The sequence below is a fragment of the Myotis myotis genome, unplaced genomic scaffold (genome assembly GCF_014108235.1).
Source record: "Myotis myotis isolate mMyoMyo1 unplaced genomic scaffold, mMyoMyo1.p scaffold_m19_p_35, whole genome shotgun sequence".
In the NCBI taxonomy this organism is placed as follows: domain Eukaryota; kingdom Metazoa; phylum Chordata; class Mammalia; order Chiroptera; family Vespertilionidae; genus Myotis; species Myotis myotis.
In genome coordinates this window covers 1,119,524-1,141,473 of record NW_023416341.1, presented here as the reverse complement: position 1 = coordinate 1,141,473, position 21,950 = coordinate 1,119,524, and the positions used below count along the sequence as shown (strand labels likewise).

Genomic DNA, 21,950 nt, shown 5'->3' with positions numbered 1-21,950 from the left:
GTCCAGGGCCTGGGCTTAGCTCCAAAGCATGTCATGGCTGGGCACCCAGTCCTGGCAGGTCCCTTCCCGCGGTGGATGCTGAGGGTGCCACCCAGGCCCGCTTCATGACCCAGACATTCGCCCGCAGCTGCCGGGAGCGCCAGATCTCGCTGGATCACAGCGGAGAACCCCCTGAGGAGCACCCTCTACGCTCCCTCCCCAGAGAAGGTGACAGGTAAATGGCCTCCCACATTCGGGTGACCTCCGACGGGTCCCTCCCTCCCCAAGCTCCAGTGGATCCACAGCAGCCTCTGTTGCAGACCCTTGCTCCTCACAGGTGTTGCTCCCAAGGCAGGCCCCGGAATATTCTGGAAGGCAAACTCAGGAGTCCCAGGGTCTCTGCTCACCCCGGCCTCCTGAGCAGGGACCCTGGCATCTGGATAGTGTGAACAGAGAAGGGTCAACACATGTGTGCTCAGGCCTGGACCTAGTCCACACGGACACGCGTATGCACACGCATCTGCTCTGCCTCACTCTGCCCCACTGCCTTGTGCCCCGGTGGAGGAGCCCCTATGTGGAAACCCTGCTCCCCGGGCTTCCAGTCCCTCTCCAGCCAGCCCTGGAGAGACGGAAATCAGCTGCAACTGCCAAGCACAGGGGTGGGCAAACTTTTTGACTCGAGGGCCACAATGGGTTCTTAAACTGGACCAGAGGGCCGGAACAAAAGCATGGATGGAGTGTTTGTGTGAACTAATATAAATTCAAAGTAAACATCATTACATAAAAGGGTATGGTCTTTTTTTTTTTTAGTTTTATTCATTTCAAACTGGCCGGATCCGGCCCGCGGGCCATAGTTTGCCCACGCTGGCCTAGCACGTGGGTGGGTGACTAGGATGTTGTGTCTGCGCCCTCCCCAGCCCCGCCCCATGGGTGTGTACTTGACTCTGGGACCTGAGTGGTTGGGAGCCCTGACCAGGAGGAGGAGTCCCTGCCAGCCACTCTGGAATCCTCAGCTCAGCAGGCCAGTCCCTGGGCTGGGAGGTGGGGGGCTGCGGGGGCCTGGAGGATCGTGGGACCAACCCCTGGCTATTTGGGGAGGTGGCCGAAATGGGCCAGGCCAGCCAGGGGCCTGAAGTCAGTAGCTATTTCTGAGGCAGCTGCCCCTCCCTGTGTCTCAGGGGATGGCGAGGGGTCCAGTGAGTACCTGGGCCCAGGGCCCAGCTGCACTGGCAGCACAGCCCAGGGAGGGAGGCTGCAGCCCACACACACCTCCTGCAACTGCCCTCCCTGCCCAATGGCCTCTGACACCCCCACCCTCCGAGGGGACAGCGGCCGTGCATCCCTACCTTAGAGAGGACACAGCCGGTGCGGGGCTGGCGCTCTGGCCTCTGTGCTGATAGAGCGGCTTATCCTTTCTCTCAAGGCTCTGGTGGCTGGTGGGCCCTCCACAGGCCATGAGCTGGCCCAGCAGGGCACAGAGCTCCCCCCAGCACTGGTCCCTTTGAGAATATTGAGGATGTCCTCACCTCCAACTTCCACTGACATCCTCCCACATGCCTCTCCCAGCCCCGCTCAGGGCACACTGGGGACAGAGCAGGCCCCAGGTCCCTCCTCTGCCTAGCTCCACCTTCTCTCCCTCCCAGCCCGCCTGTCCTGCAGGCCACAGCGGGAATGCTTAACCCACCACTTCCAGCCTGCGGTGGGGCCTCAGACCACAAACCAGGAAGCGGGGGGGGGGGGGGGGGGCGGGAGGAGGAGCCCCCCTTGCAGAGGTTGCGCAAGCCCCTGCCGAAACATCTGGAGAAGTGGGTTGCTGGCACTGGCCCTGCCTCTTCCTCCTCCTGGGAGCCAGGGCTGCTCTCTAAGCCTCTCTTTCCTCATCCTCAAGTAGGGATCAGACACCCCCTGGGAATGTGCGGACTCCCAGGGTTTCTGCAATGACCATGCACCACTTGTGAAATAAGAATAAAAATGAATGCCCTCGCCAGGGGATGAAGCCCAATTGAGATCTTAGATTCCCTCCCAAAGTGAGGAAGAAGGTGCAGGGGGGGGGGGGGGGAGGAAGGGAGGGAGGGAGGGAGGAAGGGAGGAAGGGGTCTGGGCACACAGGGCTGGAAGGGGCGTCATTGTTTAGACAGAATGGCTGCGGGGATGGAGGAGGAAGAACGGGTGGGCGTCACATCCAGGCGGCCAGGCAAGCGGGGCCTACGAGGCGTTGCCCACCCCCGGAAGCAGCTCCAGTGCCACAAGCCGCTGGGTGGTTTCCAGCGGGCTGGAAGCTGCTGCCCCTCCCTCCCCAGGAAGTCCTGCTTGGGGCCCTGGGACGAGAGAGGGAGGCTGGAGGGCTGGAGTTCAGCCCTGGGCTGGTCAGCGGAGAAGGAACCGTTGGAGACCAGGGTCCTCCCAACTGGACTTGCCCTGAAATCAGGTTCCTCGCTCATCTTAGGGCCCCAGTGGCATGATTCATCCAGCACCCCCCACCCCCACCCCCTCTGACATTATCCTATGCCAGTTGCTCTCCCAGGCCCCAGGGGTACGCCCTCGCAGGGCCAGGGCTTTCCCAGGACAGAGGTCGGTTGTGTGGGGTTGGGACTGTGCCTGCCAACGCAGAGGGGTCCTGAAGACCCAGGGAAACCCCAGCGTGAGGGGGCGGGGAGGCTCTGTGGGGTGTTAGTGCTACCGATGTGCCCTCTCTCCCCAGGGGGACTCCCCCAGAACAATCCTAAGCGGACAGCGACTACCCCTGGGCCAGGCACGGCTGCTCTCCCCAGATTCCCTTGCCCCTGCCCCTGTCCCTTGGGGCACAAATCCGACTGGAGAGGTAACAGGCTGGGTGGGCAGCTGGTGCTGGGAGTGTGAAGAGGCATCGGGAGTGGAGGGCAGCAGGGCTCCCCATTCTGCCCCTAGCTGCACGGTGGGTCCCCAGGGCCCTAGCCCAGGCCTCGGCCTGGTGGAGGCTGGCCGTGCTCCAGGAGGCCCCCTTCAGGGCGGGCGGGCTCCCCTCCGCATCCTCGCGGCGGGAGGGGTCGGGACTCCACCTCAGAGACAGAATCCCCAGACGTGAGGACCCTGGCGCGGGCTTCCTGGGAGGCTGTCCACCCAAAGGACTCCCTGCGAAGGCGGGGCCCAAGGACCCGGTCCCCCACAAACCCGCCCCCGTGACCTCCACGTGCACCCCCACCGTCTGCAGGCCGCTTCTCCAAAGCACTGCAGCTCCAACAGGGGCCCCTCGAGGGCCCAGGCAAGGCTCAGGACGGACCAGTCCCCTGGGCGGCACCACCAGCGGCTGGTGGGGGAGCGGAGGGCACGCGGGGCGGAGGCAGGTCGCGGGAGCGGCGGGTCTCCCCCTGCTCGCCCCGCACAGCCCCAGCGCCCCCGGGCCCGCGTCCAGGACGGCGGTGAGGCGCGCGGCCAGGGGATCTCCCGGAGCCCGGGTGCCGCGGAGCCACCTCGGTGTGGCCCCGCCCGGCCCGTCCTGCGGGGCGGAGTCGGCGCCCGCCCCCAGGCCGCCCTCCCGGGCTTCCGCCCTCCTCTGCGCAGGCGCCGGCCCCACGCCGGCCGGGCGGGGCTTCCGGGGGTGGCTGCGGGGTGCGCTCCGCAGGGGGCTGGCGGGTCCCGCAGGAGTCCTGGCCCGGCCGCGGGATGCCCGTGCGGAGCGGGACCCAGGTGAGTGCGCGCCCCGGGGAGCGCGCTTCTGGTCCACGCACGGCCGAGGACGCACATCCCACCCGGAGTCGCACAGTCCGCGGAAAACCAGTAACGGGCGCCCGGCGGCCTCCCCCGGGCCTGCGGTTCCTAGGCGGGCGCCTGCCGGCGGGGTCGGGCTCCTGGCCGAGCTCCATTTGCCAGAAAAGAAGTCGAGGCCCGGCCCGAGGTCTCCAGGGAGATCTGGGAAGGGACCCCAACACCGGTTGGATGCTGGGCACCGGGGCCCGGCTCAGATGCCCCTGCCCAGGAGCAGCCTGCCTGGCGCAGCAGTCCGCCCGGCCCCGTGTCTGTCACAGCCGATCGACGCGCTCCGTCTGAGCCCAGGTTTTGATGGCGGGCTGGCGGGTCCCTTGGAGACCCGCACCCAGGCCAGGCCCGCTCAGCTGGCAAGAATCTCATCCCCAGGCGTTGCCCGGAGGTATCCCTCGTGGACAGGGTCCCTCCCTCGTTGAGTGCTTGCTGTACGCCAGCCAAGTGCTTCCGGCTTCTCGTTATTTTCAGGGCAGGTGTGTCTGGTTCCCTTACCGTAGACGAGGAAACAGGAGCATGGATACCTCGGGTCATTTTCTGGAGCTTCTCACCCAGGGAACCCTCATTTCCAACCAGGGCCGGGCGGTGCGTGTGAGGCACCCGGGTGCAGGGTCTGAGACCCCACTCTCCCTGGGGTGCAACAGCAGGGTCACCGGGTTCCTCAGCCCTCGGGTTAAACAGCCTGCATCACCATCACCACGAAGGCCTGAGGCAGTTTCAAACCCTAGGTCGGTGATGGGGAAGGTGAGGCCTCGGTCCCTGGACAGCCAGTATGAGTCCCCCACCCCCCAGGGTGGGCCGAGTGCCATGGGGCAGGCCAGGGGCCAGACTCAGGGTGAGAGCAGGGGCATCAGCGCCCCAGAGTCTGAGCCCCTGGTGGGGATTGGCAGATGGGCCGGGCTGCAAAGACGGTCACGTCAGCGTCCATTCTCAGCAGACTGGCGGCCTCCACTTGACATGGGACATCAGCACTTATGTTAAAAATAATGGGTCTGTCACATGCTAGGGAGACTGGTCCTGCTGAAGAGCAGCCCTTGAGGGGGTGTTCGCAGGCCCTGCTGCCCACCTGCTCCGTCCTCTCCCCCGCCCTTGGGAGATCGGCCGTTCCTGGAACAGCCAGGCTGTGTGCTCGGGCTTCCTTGGTGGGAGCGGGGTCGTTGTGGCAGGAAGGAGGCAGAGAGTGGGCAGGTCTCGGCAGAGCCTCCTCGTCCCTCAGGAGACCTCGCCTTTGCCCTGCTTGTTCTGACATCCTGGGTCATGAGGCAGAGGACAACTGGGGACTCACTGGGGGGGTGGGGGGGAGTCATGAGCTTGGAGTGCGGCCAAGCAGGTGGTCAGCCTGGTGTCCACCCACCCGTGTGTGTCAGACCTTCTACCAGGGGTCCTCAAACTTTTTATTTTTTTTATTTTTTATTTTTTTGTATTCTCTCATTTAACCTCAAACTTTTTAAACAGGGGGCCAGTTCACTGTCCCTCAGACCGTTGGAGGGCCGGACTATAGTTTAAAAAAAAACTATGAACAAATTCCTATGCACACTGCACATATCTTATTTTGAAGTAAAAAAACAAAACAGGAACAACTACAATACTTGTATTTGCATGTGGCCCGCGGGCCGTAGTTTGAGGACCCCTGTTCTAGGCCATGGTCGGCAAACTGCGGCTCTCGAGCCACATGCGGCTCTTTGGCCCCTTCAGTGTGGCTCTTCCTAAGCCTTAGGAGTACCCTAATTAAGTTAATAACAATGTACCTACCTGTATAGTTTAAGTTTAAAAAATTTGGCTCTCAAAAGAAATTTCAATCGTTGTACTGTTGATATTTGGCTCTGTTGACTAATGAGTTTGCCAACCACTGGACTAGGCCATTCTGAGGTGGGGTTGGGCACAGTGAATGTGTCAGCTGGTGGGGGGTGGGGGGGGGTGTTGGATGACACAGTCCATTCCCCACCAAATTCCTGGTTAAGGTCTGAAGGGTTCCAAAAGCAAGCTCGGAATTCATTCGGGATCCACAGGATAAATGGGAGTCAGAGGATCCCAGCCCCCTGTGCCAGCCGCGGGTGCCCATGTCCCCTCCCTGGGCCTGCAGCCCTTTGCCAGAGTTGCACATGTCCTGCACGTGGCGGGTGTGTGAAGCAGTGGTCACCCTGGCCCTGTCTCTGCTGCCGCCAGCCTTTCCTCACATGCACGCTTTCCCCCAGGCCTCCCGGGACCCTCCTGAGCCAGGCCCTGAGCCCATCGGGCCGGGCATTCTGTTCTGTTTGCACAACACGGTTGCCCTCATTTTGCAGATGAGGAAACTGAGGCAGGCAGTGAAATACGGCCCTGAAGCTGCAAGTCCTCTGCCCGCTCCTAATTCAGACGCTTTATTTTGTTCTTTCCTGTAACAGCTTTCCCGCAAACTGGGGCTAAAAAAGCAGCGGCTTCTGGGGGCAGAGCAGCATCAGAGCACACCAGATGGAACCCCGACACCCTCCCCCAAGGAGCCCCGTCTCGCTCTGCCCAACGCCCTGGGTCCCCAGCGCAGTATCTATTTCTCAAGCCCAAGAGACCCCCCTGCTCGCCTGGGACTAGACTTCTTCGACCAGCCTGCTGTCCCCCTGGCCCGGGCGTTTCTGGGACAGGTAATGTCGACGTAGTGGCCATCGCCATGCAGCGTCTGTGGGCACCAGACCTCTCGCCACCGGGCCGGCGTCCCTGACATGGCCCTGCTGGTCCTCACGCAGTCAGCGCTTAGCCCGCACTGGGAGCTGCGCCTCAGTCATCTGGGAGGGGGTGGGTGCGGAGCCAGTGGGAGGAATGCTGAGATTGTGAGGACACTGGCCTCCACCTGGTATTGTCCTCAGGCCAGGTTTCTTTCAAGTGCTGGCCCCGGTGTGTGTCTGTGGGGGGCTGACTTTGTCCCCCCCGTCTCCTGACACAGCGCCCCTCTGTAGCTTGTCTGTCTGTGTAGTAGTGAGAGCTTTCAGCCACATGAGCGCAGTGGCCATGGCCTACGGACTGCCCAGTGGCAGGATTGCCTTGACACACAGCTTCCTGCTCACCACAGCAGCTCACAGTGCGACTGCTGGCTCCCCGCGACCCCTGTAGCTCAGAGCAGGCTCAGGGTCTAGACTGGAAGCAGGGGTGGCACAGGGCCCACGTGCCAGCAGCAGCAGAGTTTGGGCCACGTCTGCCTGGAGCACCATCGGGGTGCTGTTCCTGGCTCTCTGGTCCTCTTCGTGCTCCCATGAGACTGCCTTTCGGTTACAGTGGCCAAGTGGCTCCGTTTCTGTGGCGAATAGAAAAAGGCAGCGGGCGCTGGGTGCTGAAAGGACACATCCTGCAGTGTGAGCTAGCGGAGTGTAACCTAAAGTAGGGCTCCGTGGTTAAGGGCCAGACCTTTCAGCTGCAGGGCCAAAGGGTCCTTCTCAAAGAACCCTGCGTAACGAGGGTTTATGCTCTCACATACCGTGGCTCCTGGGGCAGAGGAGGCCCTGCATCAGGTCAAGGCCTCAGGGCCTCAGCGTGTCAGCTTCCCTTAGGCCCCCATCATGCCCGCCCGAGCCCGAGGGTAGAGAGGGCGGTCTCCAGCGGAGGAGGGTTTCGCACTGTGTGCTTGTGGCCAGGGAGGACAGCCTCTTACAGCCTCCCAGTGGATGTCCTTGCAGACCACTAGGCCAGGCTCGGGTCACCCCTCTACAGGTCACTGCAAGGAGCAATGAGTTGCCATGACACCCAGACCACCCTCAAGTCGCCCTCTTGTCTGAGGTGTTGCCTCCACCAGCAAGGAGATGTGTTTGTAATGGGCATGGGAGGCAACCAACATCCACTATCTGGAAATGTTATCAGAATGAAATTCAGAGCGGAAAATTCAAATGAAAAAACCACAGTGAGAAAAGAGCGGTGAGACGCTCCCCTCCCAAGGGCAGGCACCCCGCTGGCCTCTGGAGGTGTGGAAAGGGGGAGCGAGGCCCATGGAGCAACGCCCCCTTGCTGCCCTGGGAGGATGGAAGTGAGGCCTCATCTGAGATGGAATGGGACTTCCTCTTCGTCCTGGAGATGGGCTCCCAGGGGAGGCATCGACCCCCTTCTTTCCTCCTCTGTCTCAGGAAGGCCTCCTCCAACACTACCCCAGGGTGTCCAGCTTCAGCGCTCGCCTCCGTCCCATGACCCGGATCCCGGCCGCACACACACTGGGCTCCCTGGGCTAAGGCAGGGGTGGCCTGGCTGTCCAACTGACTGCTCTGGCCCAAGGACAAGGCCGGTGCTGGGCACGTCCCTGGGGAGGTGGCTGCCCCCAAACCCCCACTGTGAGCCCTGGTTGAGTCAGGCCTGGAGCTTTGGACACGGCCACACTGTGCTGTGCAGAAACAGTCCCCTCCATAGGGCAGAAGGGCCCCAGCTGGGGAGCATGGACTGCGCATGCTCAGCACTCCACAGGTCTGGCTCCCCTGGGCGGCTCTCCTAGGTGCTCCGCTGGCCTGAGAGCACCCGCTGCCCCCCACTTGTCCCCCCCTCCCGTGAGAATCCCTGGCAACTGCCCCTGTCCTCGGCTGGCCCCTCCTGGCCCCACCCCTGCCCAGGGCACTGTCCAAGACAACTGCAGCCAGGCTCATCTTCCTGGCCCACTGCCCACACTGACCCCATTCCTTGTGGAGCTGGCTACGCCCAGGCCATGGTTCGGCCAGGAGCACGGTGGGCAGCCAGTCCTGCTGCTCAGAAAGGCCTTTCAGCTGGTGGCAGGAGCTGAGCGTGACAGTACTTGGTGTTTAGTCCACAGGCAGCCATGGTGGGGCAACACTGGGGTGTCCTCCATGCTGCCCTGCCCCAGCCTAAGCATGTAAGTTCAGGGGGACCCTGGGGAGGAGGAGGCAGTGTGATGGGGGGCCTGAGAGGACATGGAGTGGGTGAATTCACTAGTGTTGGTTTGCAGCCCAGCCAAGGCCAGAGCTTGAAATGGCTGCAACCTATGGACAAGACACTCAGTGAACAAGGTCTGTTGTCTAGAGGTCCGCCAAGACAGAGGGACATTGGAGGGAAACTGGCTGGCCCTGGTGTGCCCAGAGCTAGGGAGGTGCAGTCCAGGCTGTGGACTGTCAGGTAGAGGGAACCACCCTTCATGTCCTGAGCTGACACTGGTACCCACAGGTCTTGGTCCGGCGACTCGACAATGGCACAGAGCTCCGTGGCCGCATTGTTGAGACTGAGGCATATTTGGGGCCCGAGGATGAAGCTGCCCACTCGAGGGGCGGCCAGCAGACCCCCCGCAACCGCGGCATGTTCATGAAGCCGGGGACCCTGTATGTGTACTTCATCTATGGCATGTACTTCTGCATGAATGTCTCCAGCCAAGGTGAGCAGTGCTGGGGCTGGAGCAGGAGGCCTGGACACAGCCCCCTGAGCTGGCAGCTGGCAGCTGGCAGACCCCTGGGAAGACCAGGGGAGGGCAGGTGTTTGAGCAAGGAGGTGCCATTGCTGGGCTAGGTCAGGGTTCAGGAGCTCTGGCCGTGGTCACAGGGTGGTCAGAGAGGCTGGGGACCCCCATGAAATAGAGGTCATGGGTTAACCCAAACACACAACACACAGGTTCCATGAGGCCACCGCTGGCTCCAGAGCTGCGACGTGGTGTCACCAACAGGCCAGGGTAGACTCAGGAGGGGCTGGCTGTGGGAAAAGGAGGGTGGAATCTATTTGAGTTGAGCAGGGCTCTGGCAGGAGCCTTGCCAGGCGGCCAGTTACAGGGCCTGAATCGGTTCTCAACCGGGGATGATTCTGCCCCCCCTGGAGGAACATTAGGCGTTGTCTGCAGGCATTTTGGGTCTTCACGGCTGGTGGGTTGGTGCTGAACAGCTCACAATGCACAGGAGAATCACCAAAAACTGTTCGCCCCAATGTCGGTGCCACGGGGGGAGATGCTGGACTAGGCTCCCAGAACCCACTCAGCTCATGGGGCCTGTCCGGGGGGCCTCTGTGCTTTGGGAGCAGGTGGCTTTGCTTTCTGGGTGGTCTGTGCTCGAAAGACAGAGCCCACAGCACCATCTCATCAGAGCCACTCTGACAGGAGCAGGGTCTGCCCAGCCCACGCTGGCTTCCAGTCCCCGCGTCTGCCTGCCAAGCCTGATGCTGGTCCCAAGAAGAGCGGATGCTTGAGGAGGTCCGTGGGGACGGGTTTGCTGTGCTGTAAGTCAGACACATTTGTTGAATGATTCCAGGGGCGTGGGAGCTGTGAGTGCCTAGGGCAGCTGGGGGTGTTCGTTACCAGAGCTGCAAGGGCATGAGGACTGGATAACCGGCTGGCCCTGTGCCTGGCACAAAAAGGGTGTTGATGGAAACAGTGGCTGGACATCAGGATGGCGGGGAGCACTCCCAGGGCCATTTCCCTCTGGAGCTTATTTTGGTCGCCATGTGAGGTGGGACTGAACTCAATAAGGAGGGAGACTGAGTCCAGAGGAGTCTGGGGCTGTGGTCAGCAAGGCAGGGAGGAGCCAGGGCTTCTGAGGGTGGGCAGGGCAGATGTGGGAGGTGGCGTTATTACTTTCTGGACACATGACCAACATGCCCCAGGAACACCTAGTTCAGGGGAGCAGCAAACCACATGGGTACAGAGTCAGTGCCAAAGGTTATCCAGATGCATCAAGGGCGAGGGGGCCAAGGTCGAGCTCCATGCCTGCCTCCCCTCAGGGTGGACTCAGTGCAGAGATGACCAGGGGAGCAGTTGGTGGGGGGTGGGAGGGGCGTTGCCAAGGCCAACAGGTGGTGCCGGTGGAGTAGAGCTGAGACTGGAGACTCTGTGGGAAGGAGTTAAGATGTTCTGGTTCTGTCAGGGTGCAGGATTCAGGTGTGTTCCAGGAGAGTGGGCATGGGATCGAGGGGGTAGGCTGCTCCTGCAGCCCATTTGGGAGGCAAGAGAGTGAGGCACGTGCTACACCTACAGCAGCTCGGCATGGACACAGAGGAAGCCCTGAGGCTGGTGGGCTAGGCAGGGCCTAGCAATTAGAGGGACTGGAACTTCAAGTCTTTGCTTGCCCTTAGTATATCTTTTTCTTTTTTCTTTTTTGTTCATCCTCACCCAAGGATCAAATTTTCCATTGATTTTTAGAGAGAGTGGCAGGAAGGAGGACAGAGAAAGAGAAACATCGATGTGAGAGACATTAATTGGTTGACTCCCGCATGAGCCCCAGGGCCAGGGATCAAGGGATCAAGCCAGCAACTAGGTACGAGCCCTTGACTAGAATCGTATCCGGGACCCTTCCATCTGCAGGCCAATGCTCTGCTCTGTCCACTGAGCCAAAACGGCTAGGTCTGCCCTTAATATACTTTCTTCTTTTTTAATTTTTAAAATATATTTTTATTGATTTCAGAGAGGATGGAAGGAGACAGAAACATCAATGATGAGAGAGAATCATGGATCAGCTGCTTCCTGCATGCCCCACACTGGGGATCAAGCCCACAACCCAGGCACGTGCCCTGACCAGGAATCAAACTGTGACCTGGTTCATTGGTCAGTGCTCAACCACTGAGCCATGCCAGCTGGGCTGCCCTTAGTATATCCTGAGGTTCTTTGAAAACTGGCTGGTTAAAGCATCTGGTCCCAGAAACCCCACCTGCCAGCTGCTGGCTGTGCAGGGAGCGTAGCTGCTGCATCCACACAAAGTTCTCCCAGCGCTGATGAGGCCTGTACGGTGAGGCCCACGAGTGGGGACTGGCCTGGCCACCCCTCAGGCTGAGCTTCTCAGACCCCCCGGTAGAAGGGCAGGCCAACATGAGTCAGCAGAGCTGGTGTTTCAGGAGAGTGGCCTTGTTGGGATTGGGCTTCTCTGGCCAGGGTCCAGGTATCACTGCCCCTAGCCATGCAGGGCCAAGGGAATTTGGACCAATGTCTTTTTGGGCCCAGGATGTCAACTTGCTGAAGTAGCCTGGACTGGGGGGCCAGAAAGGATCCCAAAGAAGGGGTGCTATCAGCAGGCACCTCCCTCTGCCCTGTTTGTCTCCCCACTGAGTCATGGGGTGAGGCTCTCCCAGCATCCTATGCACACTGCTAGCTGCTCAGAGCCAACCTTCTGGCTTGCCCAATAGACACCGAGTAGGTAGAGGCAGATGGGGGAACCCTGGGCCTGGGTAGAGATGACCATGCCCAGGGAGGACCGGCCATTTGGGGTTTCCTTTGCCAACCTCAAAGCTGCTGCTGGTCGCCAAACCAGAGGAAGCCAAGAAGAGGCCAACTGCAAGCACTTGCCGTGCCTTTTCACTGGTTCTCCCTAGCTGGCGGTCAGGCCCTCTGGCTTCATGGAGGCCCCACCTGGGGCCTTGTGGGTGCAGGTGTGTAGGAAGTGGGTCTGGACTGTGAATGAGTACAGGGGTGCTCAGGAAGGCAGCTGCATCATCCTTGCAGCACTGGCTGTGCCCTGAGTAGGGAGGGCCAGTCACTGTCTGTCTGTCCCACAGGGGATGGAGCATGTGTCTTGCTGCGAGCACTGGAGCCCCTGGGGGGCCTGGAGACCATGCGGCAGCTTCGCAGTACCTCCCGGAAAGGCAGTACCGGCCGGGCCCTCAAAGACCGTGAGCTCTGCAGTGGCCCCTCCAAGCTCTGTCAGGCCCTGGCCATCGACAAGAGCTTCGACCAACGAGACCTCACCACGGACAAGGCTGTGTGGCTAGAGCACAGCCCCCCGGGGCCCAGGGAGCCAGCGGTGGTGGCAGCAGCCCGAGTGGGCATCGGCAACGCAGGAGAGTGGGCCCAGAAGCCCCTGCGCTTCTATATCCAGGGCAGCCCCTGGGTCAGTGTGGTGGACAGAGGAGCTGAGCAGGACACACAGGTCTAAGCAAGGGCCTGCTAAGGACAGGCTTTTTAATTGTTTAAAAACCAAATAAATGCTTCATTTCTAGAAAACGTGTCACTTGTGTCTCAGCCAGAGCCCCCTCAATGACCAGTTCCTCCTCCAGGATGTGGCTGTCAGGGGCTACGTGTGCAGCGGGCACCTCAAGCCAGGCCCAGCATGGGCACTGCCTTCCTCAGGCCCGATGAAGGCCCACTGCACCCCCACCCTTGTGAGGGAGGACTGGGAACACCAGTGCAGAGCCACCCCAACGGGGAGCCAAGTAAGCATCGTGGATGAGCCCAGGCCCTCATGCCTCAGGTGGCAAAGGGGAGTGGATGGCTAAGGCATGAGCCTCCTGGTGGCTATGGTGAGGGCCGGGCCAGGAAGGCCCACAGCAAGCTGGGGGGAAGGGGCAGGATTGGGAGGGAGGTCAGAGAAACATGTGGCCCAAATCTGTGTGGGAAGCATGCAGGCCTCACTCAGAGCATGAGTCCTGGACGGCTCTCCAGCTCAGAGCCTCACCCTCTCAGCGCAGGCACTGGACCTGTTTTGAGGACTAGACAGGTGAGAATGCAGAGGGTGGCAGCCCCAGGAGGCAGCTGACGCAGGTGAAGTCGGGTCTCAGGGCTAAAAGGACTCAGGCCGGGTCGGGAGGGAGCCCTGGGGTGGGGAGATGCGGGTGCCCCCATGCACTGCAGCTGCCTGCCTCTGCACCCTCGGCCCAGGCTCACGTCAGCAGGGCCTGGAAGACGGCAATGACTGGGTCCTCGTGGGTGGTCACCACCAGCACGCTGCGGAACTTGTCGAAGAGCATGAGCAGCTGCGAGCGCCTGGTGTTCTCATTGTACATGATCTCCTCCAGGTGGTGGCGGCCACGGAAGTACTGCAGCAGCCTGGAGGGGAGGGCGGCACAAGCCCAGGCTGGCCTCTGTTCCAACAGCCACTGAGCGGCCCATAGGCCAAAACAGAGCTGGTGAGGGCGTCTCAGAGGCCCAGGAGGCAGCTGCCCATGCCCACCCCCAACCAACAGGAGCAGGCAAGTGTCCTGGGCCTGTTGCCCACCATGGTTCTCTGAAGTGGGTCTGTGAGAACACATTCCTGTTCAAACCCCAGAGCCCACTTGAGCCCGAGGGTCGCACCCACCCTCAGCATTCTGACATGGGAGGGGCAGTGCTGGGGGACAGGTCTGGGGAGGCTTCTCTTTTTCATTCTATTGGCAGCAAGTCCCATGTGGCTCTGGATCCAAATGGGGTCACTGCTCTAGGGGGTGTCTCGGCCGGGACTGAACAGAGGCCTGGACCAGCTGCTTGAAAAAGCTGCCCGGCATGTGGTTCTTCACTGGGGGCTCAGTCCCTGACAGTCTGACCTCCAGAAAACCATCGTCTACACTGCCCCAAACTGGGTGGGTGTGACCAGGTCTATGTCACCTATGATGTGGGGATCTGGATCCCCCACACCCAGGCTAAGTCCTGGGGAAAATCACTGCCTAGCCCATGGGGATGAGAACTTGCTGCTGCTTCCCAGGAAGTGACAAACCCCAGGAAGTCCTGGAGAGACTCCTGAAGACAGAGATACAGACAGTGTCTCGGCAGCAGACTGAACTCGCGCCTGGCGTGCACAGGTAGCAGTCAGGGGCACCCCAGTGTATGGGACTTCCCCTCAACCGGTGAGTGCTATTTGTCGTCAACGGATTTACATTGCAGGTTGTTGGGTACAGCCCCTTCCACTTCCTGTCCTGATCCTAGACTTGGGCCTAGCTCCACCGGTCGCCCGCTCCCACCTGGCAAACATGCGGAGGTCCTCGGGGTTCTGGGCTGCAGGCACACTGAGGATGGCTGCCCGCTCGTGCTCGGACAGGCTGGCCAGCAGGTTCTCTGTCATCCTCTTGTTCAGCGGGGAGTCTCCACTGGGGAGAAGCTCTGCGCTGGAGTTGTCCATGCTGGGGCTGGTGAGCGTCATGTCGTCACTGCTGGCTACGGGTGGGCATGGGTCAGAGAGCAGTCCACCCCCAAGGACATCCGTCCCACCCAACATGCATGAGGGGCTGGACATATCTTCACCCTGAACCTGAAGCCGGAGGCCAAGCCTCAGCCTGGGGAGGCACCTCCCGCAAAGCTTTCCAGCCCCTTTTCTTCCCCAAGCCCAGGGACTTGGGCTTGGCAATGGCTGCTGCCTTTGGGGGCACACTATGGCCACACGGCTCTTTCAAGAAGGGACCACGGCAGTCACTGTCTCTCATAGGCCCTGGGGCAGAGGTTTCAATTGTCCTCCCAGTGATGGGTGGCATGGCAGGCTGGGGGCAGGCTACTCCTGGCTTGAGCAAGCCCTGCTCAAGAGCCCAAAGATACAGCCTCCTCAGAGCCAGAGGCGCAGGAAAGCGGGGAGACAGATCTCCTGCCCTCCTCTAGAAAGGCTGCGTGAGGACTCAGCCGCCCGCATGAGGCAGTGTGTGCATGGGTGGCCACGTGAAGTCCCTCGGCCATTCCCAGCAGCGCCCTTGAAGTACCTCTTGGCCACCACTCCCAAGTGTTCCCCAGGTGCTCAACCACACACACACACCAGACTGATGCCCGGGGAAGGGATTCCTACTTGGGGAGCCAAAGCTGAGGGCGTTGGGTGTGCTGAGGCTGCGGCCGCTGACCCTGGCAGTGAAGGGGACCTCATCCTCGCGCAGGCGGGGCTCGTCCTGGCTGGGTGAGGCCATCAGGCACACGTAGGTGTGCAGCTGGACCAGGAGCCTGTGCTGCAGCATCCACACCACCATCTGAATGAGCTGGGTCTGCGGGACAGCAGTGTGAGGCCTGGGGCACTGGGGGAGGCTGACCCCCACCACCACCCTGTTCCCTTCCTGATCGGATTGGGGAGCCATGGCCTAAGACACGACCCCACAAGTCACCCTGGAGATCAGGGGGTGCATCAGCTCCAGGGGCCCTCAGGAAGGAGCTCTTAGCTACTGGGAGCTCTTAGCTAACCCAGGGGAGGCAGCGAGGCTAGAGAGCAGTGAGGCCATATTGCAATTGCTCCCACCACACAACTGGGCTGCCCTAGTGTCAGGCCTTTCTTGCCCAGAGCTGAGGAGCAGGGCCTGTGACATGGAGGCCCATGTGCCCTCCCAGCGCAGAGCTACCCCTCTGCTACCCTGTCACCTCCAGGCCACTGGGCCCTGCCACGCAAACCCCACCAAACAGAGCTGGGCCTGTGGGACCCCTTCCCTGTGACACTGCAGAAAGAGGCTGTAGGAAGCTGCCCTGAGAGCAGGAAGTCCCCTCCTCAGCTCCACACAAAAGCCTTCCCAGGGACAGGGACCTATGCTGAGCGTACGGTGCCCAGGGCGCGGCATCCACCCCCCTCCCACAGGCTCGCACCTACGCAGGAGCAAGAGGAGCCCTGTGTGGGCAGAGCTCCAGCACAGGAGAGCAAGGAAATGCGCCCAGATGGTGTCCATGTTCTCAGACACACATCCACTTGCTCATCTTTGGGGGTCCCCTCCTGGGAGGGGCTGGCTGACCAGGCATGGAAATAGGGGTGTACCATGGGCGTGAATAACCTGGTAAAACCAAATAAAACTGAAAAGAATTGTAAACTAAATTTTAAATTAAATTAAGAAATAAAACAGAGGCTCCAAAGCACTGAAGAGCATGTTCCAGGCCTAAAGCTGGAGGGGTGAGAGGCAGGCAGCCTTACCCCACACCCAGCTCTATCTGGGCCCCATGACAAGGCATGAGGCTGCCCCGCAGGCCTGGCCTGAAAAATCCACCCACTTTCCAGACCAGCAGGAAGTCTCTGCTGGAGAGGGGGAGGGTACAGATGCAAGATGTGTCTTTCTTTCAGCTGCCATGACTTGGCACCGCTCCGGGAGCCCAGAGGCTCCATGAAAGACGGCATTTAGAGCCCTGTCTCACTCGGCATCTGAATGCACTGAGGAGCCAGGATCGCCTTCTCATTCACAACTTCACAAAGGGAAGGGCCTGCTTCTAAAAACTGGTTTTGTCTAACAGATCTGCTGCTTATTAAAGCAAATCCTTCACTTTTGAGAACACCTGGCCCCATCTCTGACACCTGTCCCATCTGGCCCTGCCCTGGGTCCCTGCCCAGAGCCCCAGTGTTCAGTGAAGGAATATTCAGGCCACACTCAACCGGCCAGACATAGATGGAGCTCCCCCGTTCACTCCACATGCCTCACCTCCTAGGGCCCCCACCCACCACTCACCTGGACCCAGATCACCAGGTGGTTCTATCCTAGGCCTATCCTCTCCAGGTCGTCTTGGATGCCACTCTGGGTACCAGTGAGCCTAGACCCACCTGGACCATGACGGAAGGGAAAAGGAGGGCGGGCCCAGGCTCAGCAGCTTCCATCTGTGGGACCCAGGCCCAGAAAGGGGCACCAGGGGCTCTGTCCCCCCAGGAAGGATTAGCTCTCTCCTGGCTGGGCCTCTTACTGGGGTTTTAACACTAACAACAACCCACTGCGGCAGGGTGGGCTCCGTGGGGGCATGGAAGGGGGCGGGAGTTGTGACTGCCTAAGTGCTGGGTCACTGGTGAAGCATCTACAGGTGCCTGGCTGGGGAGCCAGCCTTTTGTTACCCGGGTAGGGCACGCACCACCTACACAAGGCCCCTCCCATCCCCTGAACCACAGCTAAGGGGGCAGCACACTGCGGGCCCTGAAACCAGGAACCAATGCTGGTGGGTGGTTCCTGGGCTCCCAGTCCTGTGACTCACCTCCTGCACAGGGGGGGCCAGGGGGTTCCTAAATTCTGACAAGGAGACGGGCAAGGAGAACTTAGCAAGGACAGACGGCAGGTCATGAGACGGGAACTGGTGGGAGAACTGCTCAGCCAGTGGCGAGTACCTGGAGACAGTGAGACAAGTGTGTCCTGAGCTCAGCGACCTCCCATCATAATTCACAGCACTTGGGCCCTTGCCATGAGTCTGTGGGGAGGTGAGGATGGGCGCAATGGCACAGTGGGGAGGTGAGGATGGGCACAATGGCACAGTGGGGAGGTGAGGGTGGGCGCAATGGCACAGTGGGGAGGTGAGGGTGGGCGCAATGGCACAGTGGGGAGGTGAGGATGGGCGCAATGGCACAGTGGGGAGGTGAGGGTGGGCGCAATGGCACAGTGGGGAGGTGAGGGTGGGCGCAATGGCACAGTGGGGAGGGGAGGGTGGGCGCAATGGCACAGTGGGGAGGGGAGGGTGGGCGCAATGGCACAGTGGGGAGGGGAGGGTGGGCGCAATGGCACAGTGGGGAGGGGAGGGTGGGCGCAATGGCACAGTGGGGAGGGGAGGGTGGGCGCAATGGCACAGTGGGGAGGGGAGGGTGGGCGCAATGGCACAGTGGGGAGGTGAGGGTGGGCGCAATGGCACAGTGGGGAGGTGAGGGTGGGCGCAATGGCACAGTGGGGAGGTGAGGGTGGGCGCAATGGCACAGTGGGGAGGGGAGGGTGGGCGCAATGGCACAGTGGGGAGGGGAGGGTGGGCGCAATGGCACAGTGGGGAGGGGAGGGTGGGCGCAATGGCACAGTGGGGAGGGGAGGGTGGGCGCAATGGCACAGTGGGGAGGTCAGGGTGGGCGCAATGGCACAGTGGGGAGGTCAGGGTGGGCGCAATGGCACAGTGGGGAGGTCAGGGTGGGTACAATGAGGACAGAGCCCAGCTGCTTTCTTTCAAGGGGTGGCAGAAGCCATGGGCACAGGCCACCCCACAGCCCCTCTAAGCTCTGGAATGAAGGCCAAGGCTCCTGACCACCCCTCAGGCACCCCATACGGAGCTCACTGGCTGTAGACATGGCAGGCACAGGCCCTTCCTGAAGGCTGCAGGTGCCAGAGGCGCCCAGGCCCATGTGGTGCTGGGCCAGGCCAGAATCAGAACCTGGGCATGGCAGAGGCCAGGCATCTGGCCCAAGGGAAGTCCTGACTGACCTGGAGAGACCCCCTGGAAGGCCCTGCCAGCCACACTCTCTTCCCATTCAAACCCTGGGCCCTGGCAGCCAGAGGTACTCACAGACACACGCTGGCATTGGGAGAGAGCATGTAGACGTTGTTCTCACACAGCGGGTAGATGATGATGGCCTTGCCCCAGTACACCAGGTGGGCTGCAAGCTGGAAAACCTGCGGGCAGAGGGGCTGGCAGCACAGTGCCTGGGAGGCTGGCCCACTGGGCTTCTCTCTGACTCCCCAAGCTCCCGCAGGGGGCTGGGCACAGCAGCACACACAGCGTTTTCTATGTTCAGAGCAACAGCCTTTTGACACTGGTCCCTGTGCGGTCTGGGACTGTCATTTCCTTTTAGGGCCCCGCACTGTCCTGGCTGGCCCTGAGGGAAGGTCCTACACGCACAGGCACATTGGGGACACCCAGGATCAGGGGATAAGCTCGGCTGAGCAAGGGGCTTGGCTGGACATCCTGGCAGAGGCAGGTCCCCTACCCCCGCCAGGACTCCAAGGGGATGGGTTTCCATGTGACAATGGATGTGGGGTCACCAGACATGCCCTCTACCCCGTGCACTCATCCCCGTGTGGCTCAGCATCCTGGAGGACATCCCACTGCCTGCTCTCCTGGACTCTTGGACATCAGGATGGGCCACAGACAGACCGCGATGCCAGAAATCCCTCCAGCCTCACAGGGAGGCCCGGTCTGAGAACATGGCACTGCCTCACTTGGTGGAAAGACAGACACTGGGCACATCTGATGCTACGTCAGCCTCGGTGAGCACTGTCCCAGGCAGGCTGCTGCCTCTACCATCACTGAGCGCCTCCACGGGCGAGTCACCCCTGCCTGCATGCAATGCCTGCGATGCCAAGGACACCTCTACCCAGCTCATTTCGGCACATGGGACCTCCAATGGCACCACCCACTTGAACACAACAGACATTTCCGTTCTATCACTGACCCTCTTCTCTCATCCCAAGCCCCACTGACACTTACTCTAAAGCAAGGACACGCCCACTCTCTTCCATCTCGGCTACCACCCCACCCAGTGGTCTCCCCCGCCCGCGCCTCCCCACAGTCAGAGCACCACTCCGGAGTCCGGAGTCTACCACCACTAGCACATGCCTGGAGTCAGGTGCTGGCAGGGTAGCCCCCTCCGACTCTCGGGAAGAATCTGCTCTTCGCCTCTGCTGGCTGCAGCGTTGCGTTCCTTGGCATGTGGCCTCATCATGGTCAATCCCCACCTCCTCTTCTAGAGTCAAATTTCCCTCTGCCTTCCTCTTACAAGGGCCCTTGTGATGACACCAGGCCCACCCAGATAATACAGGACCACTGCCCCCCCTCCAGATCCTTAATCACACCTGCGAAGTCCCACACAGGTCCTGGGGGTTAGGAGGTGGAGGTCTATGGGCATTGTTTAGGCAATCACAAGTAATGTACAGTGTGATCCAAATGTTGTTATTCAAAGATAATGCATTAACCCTGTGGACGGCAAACCGCGGCTCGTGAGCCACATGTGGCTCTTTGGCCCCTTGACTGTGGCTCTTCCACAAAATACCAACTTCTGCGCATGGGCCATGAAGTTTCAATTGCACTGTATGTGCGTGCCCGCACGTGGTACTTTGTGGAAGAGCCACACTGAAGGGGCCAAAGAGCCGCATGTGGCTCACGAGCCACGGTTTGCCGAGCCACAGTTTGCCGACCACTGCGTTAACCTATGAGAAAAACCCAGAGGAATCCACAGCAGTTATGTTTGGGATATGGGATTGTGCGGACTTTCTCTTTTTTGGGTCTGTAAACTGTGTCCTATTTGAACTTTTGTAAGAAAGGACATATTAATTCCATCATGAGGGAAACAACCCCATTTACTTGTAGATGAGTGACATTCACACCCGACTCGGACACGGGCTCTCCACTGGGCCACCTGCTGTGGCAGCTGGACTCCTGGAGCTTGGTGAGGTCCACCTCCAGGGCTGGGCCTCGGGAGCTTCTGGACAACCACACCAGCCAGGAAACCAGTTCCTCCCCACGCAAGGCCGGGGCAGGGGAGCAAAGGAGACATCATCAAAGCTTTGTCTTTGTCCAGAGAGACTGAGAGCAAGCGTGAGGCACGGCGTACAGACAGACTTCCTGTTGGGCAGCCTCAGTGGACAGAAGGCCAGCTTCTTTCGAAGCTTGAAATGGCAGCTGCAAAGACTCACAGATATCTGCCACTGGCCAGCACTGGTCAGAACACAAGCTCTGCAGCACATACAGAACAGTGAGCGCATTTAAGGTTCTGTTTCGTGTCTGCTGTGAAGGCACGCAGGACGTGGTCCTCAATAGAGCCCCTATGAACACCAGGCAGAACCCAACAAACATTCTCACAGGGGCCAACAGAGGCCATGGGGTACAGATGATGGAAGGCTTGTTCTGGACGACGGAATGCGAGTCCTTGTTGGACAAGCTCCCCTCAGGGGCCCAGGTGGGCCAGCCTCTTGCCTGTGCTCCTCAGCCTGAGAGAACTGCCACCCAGTGGCCATCGCAGGAACTACATGTCCCTGGGACAGGCCCTGCTGCCCTCTGGTGGCCACACGGTGCTCACAGTCACCGGAACCAGAGGAGCCCCTGCCCTTGGCCTGCAATTTCTTCCTGTGCTTTTCCTTGGAAGCCCCCGATCCCAGATCCACCGCCAGGGCTGAGGGGGCCTCCATCCAATCAGAAAGGGCATCCCACAAGCACAGGGTTCAGCAGTGCAGGGGAGTGGTCAAGCCATGAGGTTAGGTCCTGGCTCTGCATGTGGGCAGGCCCATGCTGTGTCCTGCTCTCACTTCCCCTACTTTGAGGTTGCAGTACTGCTTTCTCCTGTGGCCACATGCTGTGTACCTCCAGCCCTACAAGCCAACCTGTCCTGGCACCTTCCCAGCACCGCAGGGCCTCACTTCTCTCTGCTGCAGCCTCACCACCCTCAAAGGAAGAGGAAGTCAGCCCTGAATCCAGACCTGACTCAGATTTCAGAGCCTCCAGCCAACCCCGGAGCCACTGTCACTGGCTCTTATCTGGATGGAGGCAGCCTGCTTTCCTGACACCCCAGCACCTCCCACCTTCAAACAAGGGCCCTCTGCTCTGCTGTACCCAGACCCTTCTCCCACCTATCCTTCCCTACCCAGGCAGTCTCCCCCAGGGCCCTAAGGCAATACCTGCAGCAAGGCCAGGTCTGCATCCTGGGCCAGCTGCTGCAGGTTCTTCACGGCAGACGTGGTCTTGATCACACGAACCAGGGCCGGGGAGCAGTCGAGTGGGAGCTCACCCAGCAGGGACTTCTCGTCACTGAGCAGCAGCAGGGCATGGTACGGGCTGTGGAGCAGTCAGGTCAGCAGGACATATGAGACACAGGTCCCCTGCCCCAGGCGTGCACCTGGAACACAAAGGTGCAGCTGGGGCCCCCAGGCACTGAACCTCAGAAAGGAGAGACCACAGGAGGAATTAGAGACAAGGGCAGTGGTAAGTCCATGGGGCTTTAAACATCTGC

The 21,950-nt window shown here is 60.6% G+C and overlaps 2 protein-coding genes across 10 annotated transcripts in view; one reads left to right on the top strand and one right to left on the bottom strand.

The window, feature by feature from the left end:
• Positions 1-3,499: 3,499 nt before the first annotated feature.
• MPG (N-methylpurine DNA glycosylase) lies at positions 3,500-12,583 on the top strand. Its single transcript, XM_036303041.1, has 4 exons — positions 3,500-3,645; positions 6,102-6,335; positions 8,842-9,046; positions 12,139-12,583. Exons 1-4 carry the CDS (start codon positions 3,622-3,624, stop codon positions 12,513-12,515), a joined length of 840 nt encoding a protein of 279 aa, XP_036158934.1. The 5' UTR covers positions 3,500-3,621; the 3' UTR covers positions 12,516-12,583.
• Positions 12,511-21,950, bottom strand: part of NPRL3 (NPR3 like, GATOR1 complex subunit) — a 40,402-nt gene continuing 30,962 nt past the window's right edge. For 6 of the 9 annotated variants that reach the window (XM_036303031.1, XM_036303037.1, XM_036303034.1 and 3 more), the window contains 6 exons: positions 21,619-21,775; positions 18,515-18,636; positions 17,234-17,363; positions 15,102-15,291; positions 14,293-14,485; positions 12,511-13,405 (listed from right to left, as the gene is read on the bottom strand). In XM_036303031.1, the coding sequence (XP_036158924.1) occupies positions 13,240-13,405; positions 14,293-14,485; positions 15,102-15,291; positions 17,234-17,363; positions 18,515-18,636; positions 21,619-21,775 (958 nt within the window). In that variant the 3' untranslated portion in view covers positions 12,511-13,239. Of the gene's footprint in view, positions 13,406-14,292; positions 14,486-15,101; positions 15,292-17,233; positions 17,364-18,514; positions 18,637-21,618; positions 21,776-21,950 lie in introns of those variants that run through there. The other 3 variants (XM_036303033.1, XM_036303035.1, XM_036303040.1) reach the window with 2 other exon arrangements.

Bases quoted from the DNA above. Each gene is read 5' to 3' on its own strand.
- MPG (XM_036303041.1), top strand. From the start codon at position 3,622: ATGCCCGTGCGGAGCGGGACCCAG. The intron at 3,646-6,101 runs GTGAGTGCGCGC...TTCCTGTAACAG, and splicing joins CCGTGCGGAGCGGGACCCAG to CTTTCCCGCAAACTGGGGCT. The intron at 6,336-8,841 runs GTAATGTCGACG...TGGTACCCACAG, and splicing joins CCCGGGCGTTTCTGGGACAG to GTCTTGGTCCGGCGACTCGA.